This window comes from Peromyscus leucopus, chromosome 9 (genome assembly GCF_004664715.2).
Source record: "Peromyscus leucopus breed LL Stock chromosome 9, UCI_PerLeu_2.1, whole genome shotgun sequence".
NCBI lineage: Eukaryota > Metazoa > Chordata > Mammalia > Rodentia > Cricetidae > Peromyscus > Peromyscus leucopus.
The window spans coordinates 107,366,672-107,391,233 of record NC_051070.1 but is presented as its reverse complement, the minus strand read 5'-3'; the positions used below and the strand labels follow the sequence as shown (position 1 = coordinate 107,391,233).

Here is a 24,562-nt window from a genome sequence, read left to right as displayed (position 1 = left end):
ACGTTGTTTAGCCGGCTTTAAGCAAGCCAGGTTGACCTCCCCCCCTCAGCCACTCTTGTTCCTCCTCTTATATTTATGGGATCTGTGTGGATGGGGCAGGCAAATATCTCCAGAAAGCATAGAGCAAGCGGTGGTCTGGTCAAGAGTGGTGGCAGCTTTGACCAGAGTGTGCTGTGGTCCAGCCTGGGTGGAAGGGAAACAGTGGTGGATAAGATGAACAAATCTCAGTTTAGGCATTTCAGCTCCAGGCATGGTTCCTCCCCTGACTGTTGCGGACCTCTGGCAACCTTGTGAAGACTCGGAATCCTGGAGTCTGCATGTTTCCTGGATGGCTCCTATGAACCAGGCTCTGGACTGGTCTTAGAGACAGTGGAGAGACAGAGCCTGCCCTCCAGGAAGCTACATCCCAATGCAGGGGGAGAAGAGGGACATGCCACGGGCTGTAGCAGCAGAAGCATGGGTCCGCTAAGGAACTTTGGGCAATGTAAGGAGCAAGTTCAAGGACAGAAGACAGAAAGTTCTGATAGGGCCAGGCAGATCGGCGAGAAGGGTGTGGTAGAGGGACCAGCGCATGCAGGAACTTGAACTGAGATGCACTGCTCTATCTCTGGAAGGTTAGATGCAGCAGGAGGGAGGATGCCTTCTCAGGGAGGCTGCCCAGGGAAGGTAGTGTTGTTTCAAAGCAGTGGAAAAGATGATGCTTAATGCTCCTGGGCTGAGCCAGTGGCAGCAGTTGGAGCTGGGATGTGCCAGGGCTTGGGAAGGGGATTCAGCCTTGCCTAGGCAAGCACATTGGACTCGAAGCCATCTGAAGTAAAACTTGGGGTACAGTGAGGTTGGGGAAAGGTGAGGAAGATGGTGCCTGACTGGTGCCAGGGCCTCCCCCTTGGACTTCAGATTAAGAGGTATGGTCATCTGCGTTCCCCAGCAGCCTGAAGCTATGGCTGGCATGCAAAAGCCGCTTTTGCCCCCAAAGCCTTGACTCCTCATGTGGCCCACAAGGGAATGAAGAATGGGACGAAAGCCTGGCACCTCTGCTTTCATTTTGAATGTCCTCCACTTTGGGCCAGACTCCTGCCTGATTCTGCATGTAGGCATGATAACCACTCAAGGAGTATCTGTCTTTAAAAACAACAACAACAACAAAAACAAAAACAACAAAACAAAAAACAACGAAGAGACAACAGCAGCAATACCAAACCTAACTCACCCCTCTACATGGTTGAAAAGACAAAGATAAGAGGAATTTAACGTAACTGGGTGGTGGTAGTGCACACCTTTAGTCTCAGCACTTGGGAGGCAGAGGCAGGTGGATCTCTGAGTGCAAGGCCAGCCTGGTCTACAGAGCAAGTTCCAGGACAGCCAAAGCTACCCAGAGAAATCCTATTCCCCCCCCCCAAAAAAAACCCAAAATAAAACAAAGAGAAACTTAACCATCTCTCACAGATTTTCCAATGCCCCAGACCCTCCAAAGGTACCTAAACCTCTCCAGCCATTGTTCTCAACACCTTGCCCTTCCACAAACAGCACCATCTGAAGCCTTACAGAACAGACAATCCTTCAAATCAGGGTAATTATTCATAATAAGGAAGCTTCCTTCTGGACCAGGAAAACATTGAAAACCAAACTGCTTCCCCTGAATGGTCATAGAAGAAACTTCTTCTGACTACTTTGCGGAATCATGGCTGACATAATGACCAACCAGACCCCATCTTAAGTCTGGATCACGACTGTTTAATTGTATGTGTTTCTGCTCCTATGCCAATTCTTCCTCTAAAAACTCCAGTTTATGGCCAGGCCTTGAAGATAGATTTAGAATCCCTGGACTTCTTTACCTGTTCATCTTCCCAATGTGTCAATTGATTAAGTCTCTTTCTTCTGCCTTTTTACCACAGTGCCAGCTTAATTGATATATTGAGGACAGATGACTCAGTCTAGGCTTTTGGAACTACTAGAACCAGAGCTGGGGCTTTTGCCTTAAAACTCCAGTAGTGGGGCTCCTAGCCCTTCAGGCCCAATCAGACTCCTCTGAAGAACAGGATGGGGCTGCTGCAGTCTGGCCTTTTGCCTAGGCTAAGGACGACATGGGCCAATCTTTTAGAACTGTGGGGTACATCCTCCGCCCCACTAAACCAAAGCCTGCACAGATGCACAGTCAAGATTTCTACCAACCTACTCTTTATTTCCCCCCAAGAGGCTAAAGCTGCTGTTTAGCTTGTTGGACCAAGAGAATACAGAGCTGGGGGACAATCGAGGGGCCAGTGCCACCCAGGACTGTTCTGGGAATAAGAGTGTGTGAGAGGAGAGATCGGGGATAAGACACATGGATCAAAAAGTTACTTACCAGCTCCTCCTCACTGCTAGAAGGTTTGGCAGCCATCTTTTGGGGGACCTTTTCCAGGATGGGCATCTTGGTGATTCTTGCTCCAGAGTAGCAGAACTATGGACCTTAGAACAGAGAAGAAGCGGTATCACAGAAAGCCACTTAGGCCAGAATGAATCCCTCACCTCCCATAGCCTTGCCTCCATACTAGAAAGAGGCCAGAGCCTGACGCTGGTGTGTAGGGAACTCAGTGCTGCTGTGACTGCTATCTCAGACCTCTGTCCTGTGCCCCTGACCACAGTGACTTCTCTGAATCCAGAGGCAGGGGGCAGAGGGGGAATGAATCCTGCCTTGAGCCACCAGCTGGAACCTGCTTCTTGAAGCCGCTGTGACTCAAGGCTAGCTGACCACCTCAAGTAGCACTGGGAGGACCTGGGCTGGGCTTGCCCACTCCCAACCTAGCAGGATCAGAGCACTAGCTTTGGTTTGCCTGGAACTCACCTGATACACACTGTGCTGGTCTCAATTTTTACCCAACACTGTAGCTCCTCAAGGGCAAAACTATACCAACTATGTTCAGATTTTCCTCTAGGATGCCTGGCCTGGGTCAGGTATGGAGTAGAGAGGATGTGAGTTCAGAAAGCTCTCCCCTTGCCTGTGTGTGTTTGAATATGTGTGTGTGCATGCTTGAGTGCCCTCCAGTCTTCTAAGGCCCTGAATTCTGTGTGACATTCTGGGCTGCTCAAGGACTCTGGGGTCTGCTAGCAGAGTGGTGACTTGGGTAGTCTCTGGGTACCATGGGAATATGGAAGGACACGGTACTGAAAGATAGCTAGTCAAGACCTCTAGGGTCTCTGACCTGGGAAAGGCACATTAATTTGGAAGGTGCAGTAGAAATAAACTAGGCTGAGAACGACAGGGGCCAATCTTTTAGGGCTGTGGGGTACATCCTCCGCCCCCCCCCCACTAAACCAAAACTTGCACAGACGCACAGTCAAGATTTCTACCAACCTACTCTTTATTTCCCCCCAAGAGGCTAACGCTGCTGTTTAGCTTGTTGGGGGAGCAGCAGCAGCAGCAGCAGCAGCAGCAGCGGCCTCTCTCTCAGAGTCAAGCACAGCCAGGTGCTGGCAGAAGGCTCAGCTCATCCTGGGGAGAGGCCAATCAGAAAGGTGGAAGAACCAGACTCAGGGATAAAAAAGTCTGGGAATGCCTGGCCCCACTGAACAGAGAACGTAAAGGCTTTGGAGGTTTGCACAGGGCACTTCCAATACAATAGTCCTTGAGCCCAACCGTGCCCAGAAATTGCCGATGAAGATGTGGATGTTCTGTTGATTACTTTGAGGGGGTCAACCAAGCCAAGGTCAAGTTGATAAAGGCTCTACAGATTGTTCAGCCAATGCTTCCTCTTGTGCCATCTAAGGAGTGGGAAGGGGAAAACACTGGCCAGCCTTCAGAGGACTTCTTATCTTGGAGAGGAGAATGGACCCCTGCCTGCTGCCATGCTGATGGGTGTCCCCTTGTCTTCCCCAAGCCCCGGCTCCTTCCTCTTTACCTCCTTTGCCCAGGCTTAAAGAGTTTGTATGTGTTTATCTTCCCCTGGTTTGGTACCATCCCATTTCTGCTTCTGCTGGCTTGGCATGTGGGGGGCTACTGGGAGAGGTCTCTGCTCTGCCGTGAAGGCCCACCGCCAGTCTGATCTGGCTGCCCAGGCTCTCCGTGCTTCCACTCTTGCAGAAGTATCACCTGCCCCTCTGGCACTCCCTACCTTCCCAAGGATGGTTGGAGAAAACTGGGGCCCAGGGATGACAGCAACAGCCCCTGGTATTGGACACCAAAACCACAGACCTTGGGCTTGGTAGATGGTAGGTGAAGTAAAAACAACATAGGTGGGCGAGTAAAGATCAGGGGAGTCCTCAGCCCTGATTATCAAACCCTCCCAGCCCAGGCATCCGGGAAGCAGAATCCCGCAGTCTCCTGAATGTACCCCGACGACCACTGGTGCCTGGGACGCTGAGGACTCCGAGAATCTCCTGGGAGCTGTCCCTCCGTGGACAGCTCCTCCGGAGGGACAGTGCCTGCATCTGAGGCGCTCCGTGGCTCAGCTCTTCGCGCCAGCAGCCAGCGCACGGATGCCCAGCCCTCCTCACCTGCTCTCCTGGGCTGTTCTGCGCCGAACCGGCGCTGCTCCACACCAAGCAGGGCTGTAGGCGGCTATGTGAGCCAGAAGGACCAGGGAGGGGGTGGCAGCCGCGTCAGAGATTGGGGCCGCTGCCTAGGTCCGTAGTAGAGCCTCCGACGACGACGTTGCCGGGTCCCAGCAGCTGCCCTACTGACAGCAATCAAACCAGCCCCACCTCTCTCAACTCCCTCCCCTTCCTCCTCCCTCTCCTTCTCTTTTTTTCCCTCCCCCGTCCCTCCCTCCCTCTTCCTCCTCACTGTCCTCTGCTTCCCCCACCCCACGCCCCGCCCTGCGATTCCCTTCTTCTGTCCTCAAAACCTGTCTCGGACAGCTTCCCGGATGAGTTCGTGAGCTGGCATCGCATTTAGGCCCTGGAAAGGGGCACAGAACATTGTCCTACTAATGCCCATCGCTCCACCGGAGCCTTCCACAGTGCCCATTTGTATCCCCCATCCCCATGGTCTCCTGTGTAGCTGCTTATGGAGAACCCTGCAGTGTTTGGGTCAGAAGAAAATTTGCCCCTCCTAACAAGCTAGACCAGACTGGGACCCTGCTGCAGCCCTTTAAATATTATAATTAATGACTGTGTTGGCCATTCGGGGACCTCCTTTCCTTTCTTTTACCATGGCATTCCTGCAGGCTCTTTGGGGAGGGAGGAGGAGACAAGGGAACATAGACTTGGTCCACTCTGATGGCAGGCAGGGATTGTTTAGGGACTCAACCAAAGGCCCACAGACACCTCTCCCAGGCAAAGTACCCCCCTTGTTCATATATATATATCACAAGCAGACCCACAGACAAGGACAGACAGACAGACACACATACACACACACACACACACACACACACACACACACACACACACCAGTACACACATACAGCTTACCCCAACCCAACTGCTTCTCCACTCTGAAATCTGAGGGCTCCACGGACAGACAGCAGGATCCAGCAATGGGTGTACTGCCTACAGCCTGGGCCTCCACCATGGGAAATGAAGGATGGGAAACTTCCCTGACATCCCTGAATGGCCACTTTTATTCAGGACAGGGAGGGCTAGGGATTGGCACCAGCTCTCCCATCCACATTCCTTCCCTTCTCCATTCAAACTGGCATGACTGAGAAAAGTCAGACCCGTAGGCGACTGGTCTCCCCTTCCTCAGATAATAGAGCGTAGCTCCTTAAGGAACACTGCCCCCAGGCTGGAACCCTAAAAGCTGAGGACTGCCTCCCCCTTCTCTGCAGAAAACAGCCCCCTCCTCCTCCCTTCTTAACAAGATGAGATGAAATCCCAGTGTGTAGGAAAAGCCAGTTCAGGCATCAAGAGCTTCTGGTACCAACTGTCCTCCAAGGCCAGGCACATCCTCAGGCTCCCTCGGGTGGAACCTCCAGGTGCTGCACTGAGCTTGCAAAGGGGGGACTATGGTGTGTGTGTGTGTGTGTGTGTGTGTGTGTGTGTGTGTGTGTGTGTAGGTATCCATAGGGAGAGCCCTATTTGAATTTGTTTTCTTTTTCTAGGCAGCAAAGGAGCCTATGGGCTCTCATTCCTCCTCAGGCCTGGATTGAACCTGGGAAACCCAGACCAGCCATCTCTCCGCTCAGCTTTTGTGTGACACCACCCACCCATCAGTAAAGAGACGGCCTCCTCAGACAGATATGGTTTATTAATTCAGGCCGGAAGCACCGGGGTGCAGCAGATCAAGTTTGGCACTGGAAAGACCCGCAGGAAGGACAAACAGTTGCATGACTATTTTGGGGCACTCGGTCGGTGATTGGAGATCACCCCGCACACCTCTTCACCTCTGCCAGGAGCCCAATAGCTTCTCATGCCTCCCTGCTCCATTCCCTCAGCGGATAAGAGAGTGTGTATGGGAAGGGGGTTAGATTGAGATGGGTCATGGAGAAGGGATCCCAACAAGGGAATTCAAGACTGGAGAGGGTACTAGGGTACTCGCTGGAGGAGGTGGGCCCCAAGCCATAGTTGGCCAGTGCTCTCGCAGAATGCCCACCTTGACCTAAACGGGGAGAGCAGGTGGCCTGGAGGAGAAGCGGGTCTGCTAGCTGCGAGTGTAGTAGCTGTAGTCATCCTCGCACCCATCAAAAGGGCCAGGCGGGCTGCAAGGTTCGCCGCCGTCCGTGCCCTGCACCGAACGCTCACGCAGGCGCACCGCGTCGTACAGACCCTGCGGTGGTTCATCAAGCAGCACATCGCGCTCAGAACGCGAGCGTGTGAGGAGGCCCACGTTACGCAAGAGCAATAGGACCGGTGCATAGAGCAGGTTGGCCAGGCCCATGCCAAGGCTGAGCTGCTCAAAGCCAAGCGAGTGAACGATATGGCCTGCCACTATGGGCCCGAGAGCATAGGCCACAGAATAGGAGATGTCAGCTATGGCATAGACGCTGCCATAGACTGATACGTGGCGCACGTCCACCAGGAAGGCGAGCGTGGGTAGCAGCGCGGTGTCCACTAACGCGATGCCGAAGCAGAGACCGCAGAGCGAGACGACCAGCGGCGCGAAGGAGCGGCAGGCAGGCACGATGCACGAGCTCACTCCAATCACCGCCAGCCCGAGAGCGCCATACAGCCACTGCAGGTGTGGATAGCGCGCCGCTAGGCGCACGGTGAGATAGACGCCTAACACGTGCGGCACAAAAGCCGGCAGCCAAGCCATGCCCATCTCCCACTCGGATGCCGCCATTGTGTGCTTCATCCATGTGGCGATGGTGGGCTCGAGGAACGCAAGGGGAATGTTACAGGTCGTGAGCGCGCCGGCTACCACAGCGATGTAAGGGTCCAGCATGAGGCGATGGATAGGGGTGCCCACGGGCAGGTTGGCCCGCGCCCGAGCCGCCGCCGAGAAGGGCTTAGCCACCGCCAGCAGCAGCAGCGCGTCGAAGAGCGACACGGCAGCTAACACTAGAAAGGGCACGCGTTTGCCGGCGAACTCGTAGAGGATACCCCCAAAGGGTGGCGCCACCAGACTTCCAAAGCTGATGAAGGCCAGCGCCACGCCCAGGGCACGACTGCGCTCAGGCTCCTCCGGATACTTGTCGGCGATCATGGCAATGCCAGACGTGTCCGCGAAGGCTGAGCCCAGGCCTTGTAGACTGCGCGCCGCGAAGAGCGTGGCATAGTCCTCTGCAAAGGCAAACATGACTGTAGAGGCGAACATGACGCCCAGGCCAATAAGCAGTGGCACGTCGTAGCTCATGCGATCAATGAAAGGCCCGCTCAAGGGGTTCACCAGCAGCTGCAGGATGGCCTTGGAAGCAAACAACACCCCTATCTTCACATCTTCACTCTCTGTAGGGTAGCGAGGCCGCAGAATTGATCGGGTAGACCCAGCAGCCGTCGGGGACGCCGAGGTGTTGCCCAAGTAGGCACTGGCATTAGCCAGAGTGGGCGGCGGCAGGGTGGGTTCCCACACTTCAGAGACCAGGGTAGGGCTCTCGCTGCCCCCTCGCATGTGGGCGATATAGTCGGGAACAATGGGCACGATGACCATGTACAACATGTTGTCCAGTAACAGTGCAACGCACACGATGACCAGCACCAGGCGTCGCTGCCTCCGGGGCTCTTGTAGCGCGGCTCCCACCGCTTCTGACAGCTTGGTGGCCGCCGCCCGGGCCTGCCCGGTTGGCGCGGTGGGTTCCATGCCCCCACCCGCTGCTCTTCCGAAGACGCCTCTGCCGGAGTCGGGTGCCGGCGTCCCGCAGTGCAGAGGCTAGGGTATGGGACTTCGGGGGCGCGGTCCTAGCCGCGTAGCGCCCCCTGTGCTTCAGGTGGCTGTGGGGCTCATATCCCTGAGCTCAGAGAAAAGCAAGGACTGTCCCGCGCGGCGCCGCTGCTCTTAGCTGCTCCAGGGACCAGTTGCCGAGGTTTCAGGTGCGACCGCGGAGGCGGGCAAGCAGAGGGGCTGAGGCGGGAGACTGGACGCGCGGTGCCCAGAGAGCGCAGGAGCGGCCCCTGCCAAGCAGAGAGGCAGTGTGCGCCCGCCCAGGGGCATGCTGCCACCACCCGCCGTCTCTCCAGCCCGCCACCGCGCTCCCCACCCCGCGCGTCCGCTCTTGCCTCTTTCTCCGCCGCCGCCGCCTCTTTTTTTTTTTCTCCTTCCACTTGGGGCTATGACGCGGTGAGTCTCGGCCCCCGAGTGATGCCCCGGCCACTGGCGTGGCTCATGCTAATGCGACGTCGTCGGGGCGGGGGCCAGGGGCGGGGCGCGTCCGGGCAGGGGTCCGCTTCTCAGATGCGCCCAGGCTGGAAGCCAGGGGAAGGGGTCTTGGGGAGCAAGAGTCCTAGACAAGCCCCTGGGGATGGGTGCGCCGTGGGAGGAACCGGCTCTCTATTCCCCCCAATTCTGGGACCTATAGGGGTGAGGCCCCGTTCTTCCCTACTTGGTAGGAGGGGTGCGGCAGCTGGTTCCCCGCAGCCTGGTGGGAGACGGGACAGCCGGGGGCTCTAGACCTCCTCCTCAGCCTGGACCTCGGCGCACAGCGGGCACGGAGCCCCCGAGGTGAGCCGTGCTGCCTCCATCTGTTCTCACAGCTGGAACGCGCAGCCGGGACCCTGGGGCACAGCGCGAGCAACCCCCCTCCTCAACCCCGCCCCCGGCCCCTCTCGTCCCCCTCCTCCGGGAAGGGAGGGGGAAGGTACATAGACTTCAGGGTCTGATTCCGAGCCACCTGCCCTTGGGCAGAATGTCTTGGCAGCGATTTCCCGACTGTGCGCGTGTGAGGACTGAGGGGAGGAGTCGTTCCCTGCACCCAGGGTCCTGGACGTCAGCGCTAACCCTTTTTGACCCACCCCCCCATCCCCCGCCTGGATTCTCCCTTTCCGCTTTCCCGGGCTCGGGTCCCCCTCCCATTCCCCCCGCTCCCCGCATCTTCTCCCTTTCTCCTCTCCTTCTCCTCATTCTAACTCCTCCCAGGTCCTCTTCTCTCCAGACCAAGCCCTCCCTTGGCTCTGGCGAGCCTCCGCCCACTTTTCTGCATAACCCCCTCCCCCCTCAGCCGCCTCCAAGCCCTGAGTGGGCTCACAAGTGGTGTGGCACTACTAAGAAGCCCTGCATGGACGCCTCTGGGGCTCACGGGGCAGGGCCTCCGCAGCTGTGCTGTCAATAGAGGCTCGAGAAGGCTCACCTTCCTTCCGGGAGGGTTGCACAGGCTGAGACTCCTGGTTTGCAGCCGACAAGCTAAGCAGATCAGGCTATGCGCTGGGCCCGGGGTGTCCTCAGACGAACTTTGACCCTAGATGGCACGTGAGGCCCGTGTTCCAGTCCACAGACTGGCAGAAGAGAGGGTACTAGTCAGCTGAGATGGGGGGTGGGGGTGGGGGGTGGGGTTTGATGTCGAGATTGCAGTTTCTCTGTCTTCCGGAGTCAGAGGAGCCTTCAGATGCTTCTAGCCTTCAGATCCCAAGCTAGCATGGGGTTCAGCTTCCTCCACCGTGCTTCTCACCGGGAAGGAGGCATCATGATATCTGGACTCCAGGGGCAGACAGGATGGCTCCCAGCTCTGCCACTTACTAGATAAAAGTGCCAAGGGAGCTGTTGTTTCTTCCTTCTGCTCCCCTGTCCCTTTATTTATCAGTAAAATGGAACAGGAGTACCTACAGCTTAAGGTGTGGTACACACATAATGAGGAACATCAGTATTTGCCATTATCGTCAGAGTATTGCTGCCTTATGTTCATGTTGTGGTGCAGGGTCTTATGAAGAGCAGACAGATGCCAGGAGCATTCTGACTCCCTGGTTTATCCCTCAGATCCGGTAGGCATTGTGAGCCTGGGCTCTGTCTGGGATGGTGGAGGATCCAGAAAGAACTGGAAAGCTAGCTTCTATTCTTTGGCTACAAGATGAGGTGATGGAGACCAGAACGTCAGGGTGAGAGGCAACAGTCTTGTGCTCAGCCTCTCAACCCCCACACACAGGTACCCATGAGAGGAAGAGAAACTCATCCATTTAGGGTGCTGCCATCACATGCCCTGTGATGGCCCAGCTGCCCTTTAAACGAGGGAAGGAGCCTGAATATGAGGACAACCACGGCTGTGGGTGGCACCAGGCAAGTCACAGCCCCTCTCTGGCCCACCTAGCCTCTGTTCATTAAGAGGTTACCAAAAGACACACTGCAGAAAGTATAGGAAAACTAAATATTATCCCTCCCCTTCATCCATTGCACACTCTCCAGCGACTAGTTTTTCCTCAGCTTGCTTCATGAACTTTTGTCACCTCCCTGGACCTCCAGACACTTGAGTTTAAGAACTTGGAGCTCCTCTGACTTTTCTCCAAAAGCCTCATGGCTTTTAAAGAGATATTCCCCAACCTACGTGGTAGCGATTGTTTATTCATATATTGTCACTCTGTCTGAATAAAATCAGGAGGCAGGATGAGACTGGAGGAAGAAGTTTGTTTGTTTGTTTGTTTTTTCTAGTGGTTAATGGACAGTGGAATCTTCCAGAAACGAAACTTCCCAGTGCTAGCGAGCAGCAGACTTGGTCTCCCAGCTCTCCAGCCCACATAATAATCCATAGCTGTTTCCGTGAACAAAGCCAATTCATTTCAGGACTCACACCCGACTCTCTGCTCCTGCATTCCTGTACGGTAGAATGCAGACTCACTTGCTCTGTGTCAGGACCATGTGTATGCTCTTCCTTTATCATCCCTCAATTCTGGTACAGTGGAGATGCTACTGTCTCCCTTACATAGGAAACCAGGCATGGAGAAAGAAGCTGGTCACTTGCCGGAGATTTCCGGCTGTTGAGACCTGCTTCATGGTCTTTGTGCTGCCTCTCTACGCCTTGTGTTCCATGATGCCCATGTCACCCCGTCTACAATGTGGCACACCTTGGCAGGGTAAGGGCAAGAGGCAGATAAAGATGGGAAAGCGGAAGGTAGTGGGCTGGCTCCTTCAGGGTCCTTAAATGTCATTCTTTGCTTCTATGTAAAAAGGCAGCAGCCTTCCCATCTGGACTGGAATACAGAGGTTACAGGTAGGGGAGGATCCCCTTCAACAAAACGTCCTCTCTCCTGGATGTGTCAGAGTCTGAGAACAATGTCCTTTCCTGGCCTAGGGGATGGGAGGAGGGAAAAAAAAAAAAAAAAAAAAAAAAAAAAAAAAACTCCGGAACTGTCCATGGTGCTGGCCTGCCTGCTGCCTGGCAGCGGCCTCCGAGGGTCCCTTCCCTGCTGTGTTCTGTGCCTGCAGCTTTTTCCTCCTGTCCCGAGACTCCTGTATTTGAGCATAACTTATAGACAAGAGTAAATTTCCTATTCAAACCTGGAGGAAAAAAAATAGAAGCATTCCCCTCCCCTCCTTTCTCAAACTGTTACTATAGGATACACACACTGTAAGTTGACTGAGTGAAGGAACTTATTTATTAAACCTGTAAAAGGAGCTAGCACTGTGCCAAGCCGTGTACTAAGCATGAACCAAGTCATTTAATCACCTCACTAGCATTCGTATTACCTTTCTATAAGCAGGGATCCTGCAGTGAAGAAATCCATCCTGGTCACATCTAGCTCCCATGCTCATCTCCTAGTCACGGTGCTATCTGACTGCAGCGGGATAGACAGTGTGAGGGACTGGCCACATGGTCTCAGGGGTGAATGCTTGATCCTCAGTGGGGGCTTGAATGGCTTCCGACGGCTTGCTGGGCTCTGGGTGACAACTCTTCCTCTCACTTCAGTCAATGGACACAGCTGTGGCTTTAGTCCTGATAGAACAAAATCTGTTCCATTCTGGATCAGTGCCAAGGGAAGCCGGGGGGGGGGGGGGGGGGGGGGCAGCGGCGAGTTCTTGTGTGGGGGAGTCTGGGGAGGGTGAAAAAAGAGTCATACTGCACCAGTGCCTTCTTGAGGTCACGGCTCTGTAGGTGCTGCTGGGGAGGGAGGGATTAGCCTGTCCCAGCTTCATTTCCGAGGTGGTCAAAGGGGCCCCATCAATTCCAGAGCTTTCTGGAGAAATTCATCCCAGAGAGGAGAACTGGCTGAGTGTCTGTGGAGAAGCAGGTTGATGTGGTGGTTGGCCGTGTGTGGGCGGGGTGCTTACTCCTGATTTATTATTTCTTTGTCTCCGTGAGCACTTAAGTGCAGGCTGCGTTCCAATGACGCTCATGAGCCTCTGGATTCCAGCACTGGGGTGGGGGTAGGGCAGAGTGTTCCTAGGCCCCCGCAAAGCCCTCCCTCCCCTGTGCGCTGCCTTGGAGGGCCTCAGGGCTTCAGCATTACTTAATTAATTTAGGCCCCCACAGCCACATATTCTCAGATTCAAAAGAACAGAGTGGCCCGTGTCAGCCTTTCCCGGAAACCTGTGAGTCTGGTGGCTGGAAGCCAGAGGACTATGTGTCTGCCTGGCTGCCCTTGGCCAGCCCATCCTAGGGCCCAGTCTTGGACGATATAGTGGGCACTGTTGAGCAAAGGACAAAGTCTCCTACACTGTGAGTGAATCCTGATCTGCTCTTCACAGCACCCGGAGAAAGGACCTGGCCAGTTCGTGGCCCTTTGACTTGGAGATACCTCACATGCATTCTGATAGGAAGCCTGCCCGTAAATCGCTTTGCTTTTAGCTCTCGTGTTTACTTTTCATTTCAATTCGATGAGTCCCTCAGGTTCATTTTCCTTTTCTATAACTTGCCCGAAAGCAGCACTTCTCAGCTTGTGAGTCACAACCTCTTTGGGGGTCAAATGGCCCTGTCACAGGGGTCACTTAAGACCATCAGAAAACACAGATATTTAAATTAGGATTCATAACAGTAGCAAAATTACAGTTACGAAGTATCAACAAAAACAACTTTTTGGTCACCACAATATGAGTCACTGTATTAAAGGGTCGCAGCATTAAGAAGATTGAGAACCACTGTTCTAGACACTCCATCTTCCCCCAAGACTGGGGCATTCAACAGCGCTCAGCTGGGTCCCTTCCTTCTTCCCTTGGCCAATGCATACTTGCACAACATAAAATTTATTTACTCTGTCAAACTTGAGGCAAGTTCCCAGCTTGTCACCAACCCCCCCCCCCCCAGCACCTGCCTCTGGGCCTAGCTTCTTCACCTGGTGTACTGGCCTCCCAGCCTTCCAGTTCTCCGACCTTCCCTAAACAGCCCCAGCAGCTCACACCTGCCCTCCTGTAAGCCAGCAAGTTTGATGTTGTTGTTGTTGTCATCCTGGGACTCTCAGAATTATCCTGCCTCAGCTTCCCAAGTCCTGGCATTTGGGAGTCTGCCATGACATCCCTGGAGACACCCTCACGCCAGCCTGAGAACTCTTCAGAGATGGGCTCTGTTTGTTAGGGATTCTGTGCAGCGTTGGCCACAACACTTTACATGGGAGCTGGCGGGTTAGTGGGTTTCAAATTCGCCTCTACATTTATCGATATGAAAATAAACCACGCAAATAATACAGGAATACGTTCTGCTAATGGAAATCGTAGTGTTATAGATGTTTATTCCCCCGGTGCCACTACCGTTTTATGTGTAGTTCCAAGCGCCTTCTAAACTTTTCTATGCATAGATATGAGCTCATATAAAATTTAACAAACAACATTGTGCTTAGTTAAGTGTATTTTAATGTGTGTTATATATGTGTCATTCTGAGGCTCTCTCATTTTCTACTTAACATTAAGTCCACTTTAGTTTATACAAAGGGGGTTTTGTTTTCTCCCTTCTTTTAAAGGTTTATTTATTTTTATGTATATGAGTGTTTTTGCCTACATGTATGTCCGTGCACCACATGCATGACTTGAGCTCATGGAGGTCAAGAGAGGATTCCAGATCCCCTGGAACTGGAATTACAGATGTTTGTGAATTGCCCCTGGGTTTTTCCTTATTTGCTGATGTTACAATGTTGCAATGAATCTCTTCCTCTACTTGTAGAGATGTTTCTTCCACTGAAAAACAAATAACTGGGACTGTCATACCTAACTCAGCAATCTATGCACATTTATTTTATTTCTTAAGACAGGTCTCTTATGTAGATAGGGCTGGCTTGGAACTCATTCTGCAGTCCAAGCTGGCCTTGAACTTAGGGAGGATATTCCTGCCCAGATCTCCTGAATGCTGCCTCACACCAAGCACATTTTATACTTTAAAAGAAATTTCCAAATTGCCTTCCAAATTGTTGCATAAACCTTCACCCCAAGCCCACATCAGTGCCAGCGCTTGCTCTTAGCTGTCTTTTCCTTCTGTCAGTCTGATGGGAGACAAAACTCACTGTCATTTCAATCATTAAATGCTTAATTGGCTGAGAACCTTTTCATATGTTTGTAGGCCATTTGCATTACTTTTCCTCTCTCCCTCTCTCCCCCTCCTTCCCTCCCTCCCTCCCTCCTTCCCTCCCTCCCTCCCTCCCTCCCTCCCTCTCTCTCCTCTCTCTCCCTCCCTCTCTCTCAATTGCCTGTTGTTTCACTTCCCTGTTTTTCTTTTAGATTGTCCTTTTCTTCCCAAATCATAAGAATTTTTAAATGTGCTGTCTTTGCCCATTGTAGACAATTATTGCTAAACCTTTGCTCTAGCTTTGGCAGTTTATACTCTTTGAACAGGGTAAGTTAGAGTGGATGTGAGGCTGCTTGCATCAGTGAGAGTCCTAAGAGCCTCTTTGACAGGAGACAATTCAAGTTCCTTAGCTTGATGTAAAAGGTCCTCTATCTGATCCACCCACTGCCCCCACTCTAATGCAATGCCCAGATTCAATTACTGATTCTATCACCTTCTATCTCTCTGGAAAAACTTGCTCAAATGCTCTGGGTTTAGCAGCTCTCATTTAAAAACCCTTACAGAGTTGTTCCTTCTTTTAATAAGTTGTTCCTTCTTTGTGCATATCTAAACCCCTGCCCTTGCATATCTTACTCAAGCTCACCAATCCTTACACACTGTTTATGCAATGGGTGCATTGATGATGCTATAGATGGACTGAGCTCACAGATTGTGTCCACCACTCCTGCTTTCCTAAATGGCTTAAACTCAACTTTTATGGTCAAGTCAACCTCTGAGTAAAACTGATCTTCTTCTGTGCTCTGACCATGTGCCTATCACTGTGTGGATCACATTATGTTACATCAATGTATGCTGTTTGCTCTAATAGAGTGCTACTCTTATAGCGGGATCTAAGGTAGCTTAGCTTGGCTCCTTGGCTGGTGCAGAGCATGCTGGACAGATGACTGTGGAATTTGCCCATTTCAAAAATAATTAGGGATTTCTCATTTTTCTAAAGTGCTGTGGAGCCTGAAATAGACTAGGGGACACTTAGGGAGAAGAGGACATATCCCTGAAAAAAAAATGCCCCAGATAACATTGGGAAGAACCAGGAAACATCTCCATAGATGGACTGTTTCGGGAAGCTAAGTTTCAATAGGAAACTGCATTTTACAGTCTAGAGTTGCCTTTGTTGAGAAAACAGAAGATAAATAGAGGCTGTTGGCCATCTCTCCTAAATGCCGAGGCCTGCTGTGATTGGGAAAGAGGTCTGATTAGGCACCATCGCTTTCATTTTTAGTCTTGAAAAGCGTGGATTTGGGGCAGGGCCTCTGGAGAACAGGGCCATGGCCCCTTCATGTCCTAGAAGGAAGCATCAACACTGTGTAAAATCACCAAGCACAGTGGTGTGGGAGGCTCCTTAAATATCTAAAGAAAGGGCTGGTGTGGAGCTAATACCTCTGAACAGGTAGGTAATGGCCATCTACCAGATATGTTCTGTTAATTTAGGCACAGTGCAAGATTGTCTGGAAGCCTCTGAAATCCGGCTCCTTAGTGTGAACCAGTCAGTGGAGACATAAGGAGAAAGCCCCCTCTAGTGGCAAGGTGGTGCTTTGCATAGCCTGCGCCTCATGTCCATCAACCTCACTGAAGTCTCTGACCTGGGAACAGAATCCAGAGAAGGCATTTTTTTTTTTTCCAAATGGGTCTGTTTTTTTGTTTGTTTGTTTGTTTTGTTTTTAATTTTTCAAAAAATATTTTCTAAGTGTCCTTCCAAAAGTTTCCGGCTGGTGCCTTATCCAGGCAGGTCCACTGAGAAAGAGACCAGCAGCAGAAAAGACCCTAGCCATGACCATGGTCAGCCTAGTAGAAGACTTTTCCCCTTACTAGCTTTTTGTCCAATCACCCTCTGGGAGGTTAGTCCCCCACAGTCCACTTGACCAAGTTCAGATGAATAGCACAGAGGTGGAGTGATGCACCCAAACCACAGACCGTCTGACTTGCCCTCTGTTGCTCAGCTGCTTGGTCCTCTATCTTCAGTGCCTTAGGATTTCATGGGATTCCTCTGTGGGCTTCCTTAGTCCTCCATAGGTGGGGTTATGGAAGTTATGGCCAGTAAAGAATCAACCATGCAACCAAAGAGACCAGAGAACGTTATTTAATTTGTACACAGGCTGGGAGCCAAGCTCAGGCTTTGAAGAAGTCCAGCAGCCTCCCATAGTTTCTTGCAACATCCAGAAGTCAAGCAACAGTGTGGCCTCCTGAGAGTGGTCTCTGCATCCCATGTCTATAGAAAGAGATTTCTGCCGCAGTTAGATATGTTTACAGAAACAGCAAAATCAGGAACAAATGTTTTCAGGTAGATGTTTTGTAGGTAGCAATAAAAACCATGCAAACATTTGTAGGTAACAATTAAAATAATTGCTTCCAGGATTGATCCCTTCTTTTTGCTCTGCTTTCTCTCAGTTGCTTGGCTATACCTCTTATTGCTCCAGATCTGCTTGCATAGTAATGCTACCCCTCATTTAAAAGTATGGAGTCCTTCTTGGTGGTCAGCAAATCTTGGGGACTACTTCTGCAAAAGAGGCTACCTGGTCTCTTATTGTCCCTAGCAACTGGGCTATCTGTTCCGTGTCTTGCATTACTTTTGTGGCCAGTTGTTTATATTGGATCCCAGGGGATGCTATTCCTTCAATACCAGTCCCTACTCCCAGTGCTATTTCCAAATCCAGCAGCAAAGGTACAACCTGGATGACTGATCTAATGCTTCCACGTGCTTCTCCTGATATGGCAATCGGCTGGGGCATCCCAAGAGGAAGGAAAAGGCAGTAGTACTAGGCTAGGACTTGACAAGCCCAGGAGCTGAAAAGTGGCATCTAGAAGCCCTAGATGACTGCCTATCGTATTGCTAGGGCTTGGGAGTACAAACGTCCTGTGTATGTATGAGCAACACTTGGACGTCAGGCAGTGAGGGCATTCTACAACAGGGCAACATATGCCTTCTGACTGCTGGCTGGAATATAATGTTTTCCTCTGGCAACAGAGATTCTCAGAGAGGATAATGTCATCTGAGTTTTTTAATATAGCGGGTCTGCTAAGTAACAACCATGTCAATGGGATTGTGACCCTGCTATATAAGACCTGAACAAGCCCTGTAGAGTTTAAGACTCTGACTGGCCCAAGAGTTTTAGAAATGTTTTACTGTGGATGTAAGGCTGGCAGTTACAATGTGGGTATGAGAAGTCCTCAAAAGGCCTGCTACCTGGATATATAACAAGACATCAACAGTTAGAGAAAGCAAGGCATTCCTCTTAGCAAACTTGCTTGATCCTATAGAAAACATGGCTAGAATCATTCTCTGTGCCAGGCTCCAGTTTCAGGGAGCTATTGGTGACCAGTCCTACAGAAAGCAAAGGGGATAATATCGCCATAACTCCCAGTGGAACAAGGTCGCTTCACAAGCCCCATTACCGAACCACCACGTCAAGTTCCTGTTAGCCTGCAGGTGTGTGAGAGGAGCAGCGCTGTGCAAGCTAACCAGCTTCCAGGTGTGACTACGGCAGGTGGCTACTCATTGTTTTTGGAGGGTGACTCAGAGAGGTTGGCCTGGGTTGGGCCCTTGCAGTCCAGGTCCCCTTTTCCTCTGGTAGTGGTACCCATTTAACCCACGAATGGCAGATCCATGGAGTAACACCTGAAACTTCAACAGCAGGGGGAGCAACCAAACTTCCCAAAGAGGGCCTGTCTTTCTTGGCTGTAGATCAACACTACTATGTTGAATTGAGATGAGGTCATGATGTCCCATAGCCTGGAAGAAATTTTCTTATCAAGAAGAAAATTATTAGAGAGAAATAAATTTTTATATAATCTTACATGGTTAAGTATAATATCCAATTAAGGGACCATATCTAGCATTCAATCTCTGGTTATATTTTCCTGTTGGGGTCTAAAACAGTGTAGGTGCCCAAAAGTAACCACTTATTTTCACTGTCAAGGCCAGTTGATGATCTGGCCTTCAGGGGGGTCACTTGGTCTTGGGAAGAGCCTCTGGTTCCTCTGTCAAAGGCCTTGCTGGATGATGGCTTCCCTTGGAAGTATTGAGGACATTATTCTTCCCACCTCCTCTTTGTAGAATGGACACTGGTGAGAATTCACCAGGTGGGGGACCTCCTGCCCAGGAGAACAGGTTAGTCCTCACAGTTACAGAACTTGTCAAGAGCTGCCCCACAGTCTCCTGGGACCTACCTAACCTTGGAAGGCAGGGGGAAAACATTCTCCCTTTTAGTCCCTCCATGGGCAAGAGAGGCCTTTTTGTTATATATAATACAGAATTTTTCAAAGATAAAACTTTATTACCTCAAGACTTGAAATGGCACACTGGGATAAAAACCATACTTATTTTAAGCCATCAGAAATCATATTAATTTTAATCTTGTAAGTTATTGGGATACAGGTGCCTCTGTAGCAGCTGCTCTGTCCCCTGGGCCCTTCTAGGCTCTTCCAGGGCACTCTGGTGGTGCTCCCACACAGTGGCAGGCTTCTCAGACAGAGAGGTAGGGTGGAGGGCCCATGGTAAAACTTCCTTGGGGAACTGAGACCCTAATGGAGGACTAGGACAGCAGAGCGTAAAGTGGTAGCGAGTGACCCAGAGCTTCCTCCTCATTTTGGGCAGGATCTAGGGGTTCCCAGGATCCCCCAGAAGGAAAGAGACCCCAAATGTCAATTGGTCCTTTTATGTCAAAGAAAAAGGTCTATGGGCCAGCCACTCAGCCCCGGAGTGCAGAGGGCAGGCTTCAGGCTAACAGTGAACCCGCAGACAAGAATGACTCCCAGGCCTGACCAGAAGGGGGCGCTGGTTTCCCCAAAGAAAAATTTCCCAAGCGCTCAGGGCTGAGAGGTCTCTGTAGATTCTACCTTACAAATTTCTTGGTATTCCTTTCCTGTGTCGATGATGTGAGACAGACAGACAAGGATTAAGAGTCCCCTCCAAGGAGAAAACCATTCATTACTCATCTGTCCATGTTCCTTTATGGAGCTTTGGTGACACTTGGATACAGTGGACCCAGTTTCTCATAATGTGCAACTAGACTTTAATCTGGGACCACCCTTAGACCATATGCATTTGCCATGGTGTTCCAGCCAAGCCCTCATGAAATCCTTATCCATGGAGCTATAAACTTGAACCTGAAGTACAAGTCGATAAGCCACGCACATTCAGAGGTGATCATGCTCCCTTGCCCCTTTGGGAGGATCCTGATCTAATGACCTTTTGTCTGCAGCTTTAGGATGTGATCAGGGACCTCTTCTACCCCAAGAGTGGGCCTGACTAGAACTCTGGGATTCTGTGCCTTGCCTTATCCTGCAAGTTCTTCCTGTCAAATTTGTCCCTCTCTCTCCAGTGAGTTTTCTCGTCAGGGAGGTTGACTGTCTGGAGAGTCAAGTACTGAGTCAGAGTACTGTCCCAAGGAATGTCAGGTAATGCTTACCATCTTCACTTTGAAATCCTTCACTCTGGTCTGGCTGAGCTGCTGTTTCCTCAGTGTGCAGGGCTGGTGTGACTGGAATCTTGCTGGGGCCTCCAAATTATGTTATGGGAATTCCAACCAGCACAGAAAACCATGCAACCAGAGAGACAGAACTCTATTTACACACAGGCTGGAACCCAAGCTAATGCTTTGGAAAGGTCCATCAACATCTCATAATTTCTTACAATTTTTAGAGGTCAGATAAACAGTGTGGCCACCTGAGGATGATCTCTGAGTCCTGTGCCCACAAAAAAGAATTTGACATGTTTATAGAAACAGCAAAAGCAGGAGCAAACATTTGCAGGTAGATGCTTTGTAGGTAGCAACAACAACAACAAAAAACATACAAACATTTGTAGGTAGTGATACAAATAATTTCTTTCCTAGCAAATAAGATCTACAATATAACTATGGGGATAGATAGCTATGGGAATCACTCCTTAACAAAGTTTATTTAGAGTATTTGCCTTCCCAAGATAAGGGGTAGGGAATTTAACAAGTGGGCAGAAATCAGAACTCAAGCAAAACCTTAATTCACTCTATTTCTGAAAAATCCTGTTGTTTCTAGGCAAAGATTAATATTAGGTTAACATAACATAGAGTAATAATTTGATTTTGTTAGGTTCGTACATAGGAGTTCAAAATAGGTATTCATATCCTCTTCGTTAGTGCAGAATCCACGTTGCCATCACCACTGGTTGTTGGGGATTAGCTCACCCTAGGCACTAAAGGGCAGGCTCAGCTTCAGAGGTCCACTTCTCAGGTCAAGTTCATCAGCTCTGCAAAAGGTGTTCGAGGCCCTCTGTGTGTGGTCTGCTCTTCCCCTGTCACCTGCTCCCTGCACTTGGCCACCACAGGCTTGCCTACTCAGGGCACCTGGGTCCTGATAGCCTGAACTCAGAGCCTACTGTGTTCTCTCCCCCACTTTTCCAGAAGGAGAGGTGACTCCCAACAAGGGACACGCTGGCCCAGCATCATTAGGAAGGCTTCTTGGCCGTGTTAAATTCACCTGGCATCTCTCAGGCCAGCCATGGGACCCAGACTAAGAGGAATGCTTTGAATATACACATATAGACATGTGTATAGACCTCCAAAGTGAGGTGTTACAACTCACTAATTAGTTCTGGGTTTGTATGTGATGGTGAAGGTGTTTGTGTGTCTGTGTGTGTAAGTGTGCACATGTGCACACGCACACACGAGGAGGTCAGAGGCCAACTTCAGGCGTCCTGTCCTACTACTTTCCACTTTATTTTTACTATTTTTGAATTTATTTTTGTGGCAGGGTCTCACTCTGTAGCCCTGGCTGGTCTGAAACTCACTATGTAGACTAAGCTGGCCCCAAACTCATCGAACTCTGGCTGCCTCTGCCTTCCAAGGGCTGAGACTAAAGGCCTGTAACCACTCTTCCTGGTATTCATCTTACTATTTTGAGGCTGGGTCTTTCACTAACCCCAGAGCTGCTACTGTGCAGTCTGGTCATCCAGTGAGCCTTCCACACATACCCCTACATCAGCCCGTCTCTACCCATCAGCACTTGGATTACAGGCTTGTGCTACCACACCTGGCTTTCTAATTTGGTTTTAAAACAGATAAATGGTTGTTGACCAACTCCTCCTCACAGCACCTCCATCAGGTTGAAACTACTATTCTCCCCATCTTAGTGGATGTGTAAAGAGAGGAAGTAGCTCACTCCAGATCACACCATCACGGAGCATCGTATCAGAACTGGAACTCAGGCTTGTGCTCTAGAGCCTTACTCCATCCCCCCAACATGGCAGTGATGACTGATGGTGGTTCATGAAGCTGGACGACTCATAGGTCAGGAGGTCACACTGAGCCTGCCAGGTGCTGGTGACACCATGGTGATGGATCTGAGGGAGCAACAGATCACATACCTGACGCATTGACTATTGCTGGTGTGCCGTTTGGGGTAGCAATGTCAATATCGTGGTCCAGATGAGTGCTGTTTAATGCCTGATAATGTTCCGCTGTGTCTCTAGCAGCTGGCACCATTCCTGGCACATGTTGAGGCTCTCACAGGGAGGAAAATGTCCAGAATTCTGATTCTTTCTTGTTGAGGCTCTAAGTCATTAAACCCATCTGAAGAATCTTAATGTTATACTGTGCCCTCATGGCAAGAGGTCTCTGCAAGGGAAAAGTGGTCTGGGCCGATGAACTGATAGTGTAGGGGATCTATATTCTAAACTCTTGCTGGCATTAGACATGTGAAATGCCTGTATCTAAGTGGAATGAGAACGTGGTGAAGAACGATCCTGACGGACCTTAACTGTCCAGATTGGACACAAGTGCCAAGTTCCACAGCTAGACTTGATGCATGGTGGCTGGACAGAGGAAAGGAATTCTCTGGAATGGAGCTAGAACTTGTAGTGGTGATGTTGGGCAGGGACTCAGATCTTGTACTTGAAGACAGGAATGCAGGCATAGCCTTCCTCCCACAGGTGTGTGGGGACCAGGCAGCGCAGAGAGGCGGCTTCAGGGAAGACCACCGAGGCACTCTGATTCATATGAAAGCATCATGTGCTTAGAGTGTCAAGAAGAGTAACCAGAACAATTGTTTCCTGGGTAATTATGATGCAATTGATTAAGCTTCATCTAAAGATTGGGTCACACTAATCATGACATATCTATCTACTCATCCTTCTATCCATCCCAAAGGAGAGTGCCTATCTTTCTAGCGCCCAAACGTGTGGTCCAACGAGATGTATTTGGCCATTGGTTGGCTCCAGACACTGCCAGGCGCCTCTCAGAGTGAACTGCCCGTGGATGTGCAAATGACAGGTGCCATTTCCTCATTTGAACTCCTCAGATGCCATCTGGTAGCAGAGCTCACGACCTGGAACGTTCTCACTGACCCCAGACATTGAGTCAGTTGCAGACTCCCTTGTGGAGCATTCAGTCTGCATGGGGGTTGATTGGTTCAGACAGTCTCTGACTGACTGGACAGAGAACACAAGGGTCATGCCTCTTTGGAATTGGTTTTTTTTTTTAAGTCAACATCAGAGAAAGGGCAGGATTACTGAGAGAGCCCAGAGCTCAAGAGGGAGCCAGGCTGTACCCTACATGGAAGGTTCTCAGGAAAGGCCCCTCTGGTCATGCTAGGAAAGACTGGCCCAGCTGTCCTCCCTCTCTGTGAGACCCTGTCGGAGAGATGCAAAGGATCCCTGGCCCTGAGCTGAGGGCATTTATGCAAAGAGAGTTAGGGAAGAAAACCCTTTCCTTAGGGTCAGAGGGCTTCCGGTCCTCATTTTAGATTGTTTATGGTCTCAACAGAGTGGCTCTTTGATACTGTTCCCTTGGGCCTAGAGACACTGCCCTCTTGGGTAAGGCCTGGCCTCCGGGGAGCTGGAAGCTGGCAGTGGGAGCTCTTTGAACAGGTCAAAATCAGGGCCTTATCTTCAAGAGTGCTACTCAGGCAGCCAGCCCTAGCTTTGGGAAGGGAGCTGTTGGGCCTGGCTTCCTTTTCTAGATTTGACCTTTACTCCAATAGCCAAATGGGTCTCCATATGGTACATTCAGGAAGCCTGGAGACTCCAGAATTCAGGAACTCCTGCAAAGCCTCCATGCTTCTGCCCCAGCATCCAGGAGGAAGTCCACAGTAGGGCTTACCCCTAAGGGTACAGGGCCAACAGGGTTCCTTCATTCAGTGTCAAGAATGGTGTATGAAATACAAGTGCCTAGACAAGTAAGCTTACCTTGCTCCTGAGTGTGGGAAGCAACGAGGAGGACAGGGCAGCCGGGGCCAGCTGGTGACTGATGTGAAATGAAGGACATCATTTGAGGATGTGCCAGGGCAAGGGAGCACTCGAGCAGCTAACAAGACAGTGTTAGGAACCGGTCATCCCATGGGGACCGTGCATAACTAGAGATGCCCAGAGGATGCTCTGAAGATCTTGGAGGAAAACGTGCTTTGGAGTCATGGGGAGCCAGGGCAGGGCCATGCGAGCAACACCAGCGATACCAGAGGCACCACCAGCACCAGAGGCACCACCACCACCACCACCAGCACCATCAGCACCAGCACCAGCACCAGCAGCACCAGCACCAGCACCAGCACCAGCACCAGCACCAGCAGCACCCAGCCTCATGCCTCTACTGGAAGGAGCAGAGCTCAGCCTCATAAGTGATCCTGACCACCCTGTGTGGGAGCCTCAAAGGTCCACAAATCTCTCTGGGAGACTCTGGGCCTCCATTGATTTTTGGAATGGAGGGAGCATCTTAAATATTTTAGGGGAATAAGATGATGCATGTACAACACATAGTATGCCTTTTATAATTCCTCCACAAGACTTGGGATGATTTACCTATAATCAAATGTTTGACATTTGTGCA

General features: G+C 51.0%; 2 protein-coding genes across 2 annotated transcripts in view; both read right to left on the bottom strand.

Moving 5' to 3' along the window:
- The window catches only part of Chat (choline O-acetyltransferase), a 57,442-nt gene extending 52,768 nt beyond the window's left edge, over positions 1 to 4,674 (bottom strand). The window contains exons 1-2 of the mRNA XM_028878377.2: positions 4,474 to 4,674; positions 2,345 to 2,448 (exon numbers count right to left, since the gene is read on the bottom strand). Coding sequence (XP_028734210.1) covers positions 2,345 to 2,410 — 66 coding nt within the window. The 5' untranslated portion in view covers positions 2,411 to 2,448; positions 4,474 to 4,674. The remainder of the gene's footprint in view (positions 1 to 2,344; positions 2,449 to 4,473) is intronic.
- Positions 4,675 to 6,150: 1,476 nt separating this feature from the next.
- Positions 6,151 to 9,079, bottom strand: Slc18a3 (solute carrier family 18 member A3). Its single transcript, XM_028878312.2, has one exon. It carries the CDS (start codon positions 8,156 to 8,158, stop codon positions 6,560 to 6,562), a length of 1,599 nt encoding a protein of 532 aa, XP_028734145.1. The 5' UTR covers positions 8,159 to 9,079; the 3' UTR covers positions 6,151 to 6,559.
- Between the last annotated feature and the right edge of the window lie 15,483 nt (positions 9,080 to 24,562).

What these genes read in the sequence shown, in the direction of transcription:
- Slc18a3 (XM_028878312.2), bottom strand. Translation starts at nt 8,158, where the DNA reads ATGGAACCCACCGCGCCAACCGGGCAGGCCCGGGCGGCGGCCACCAAG.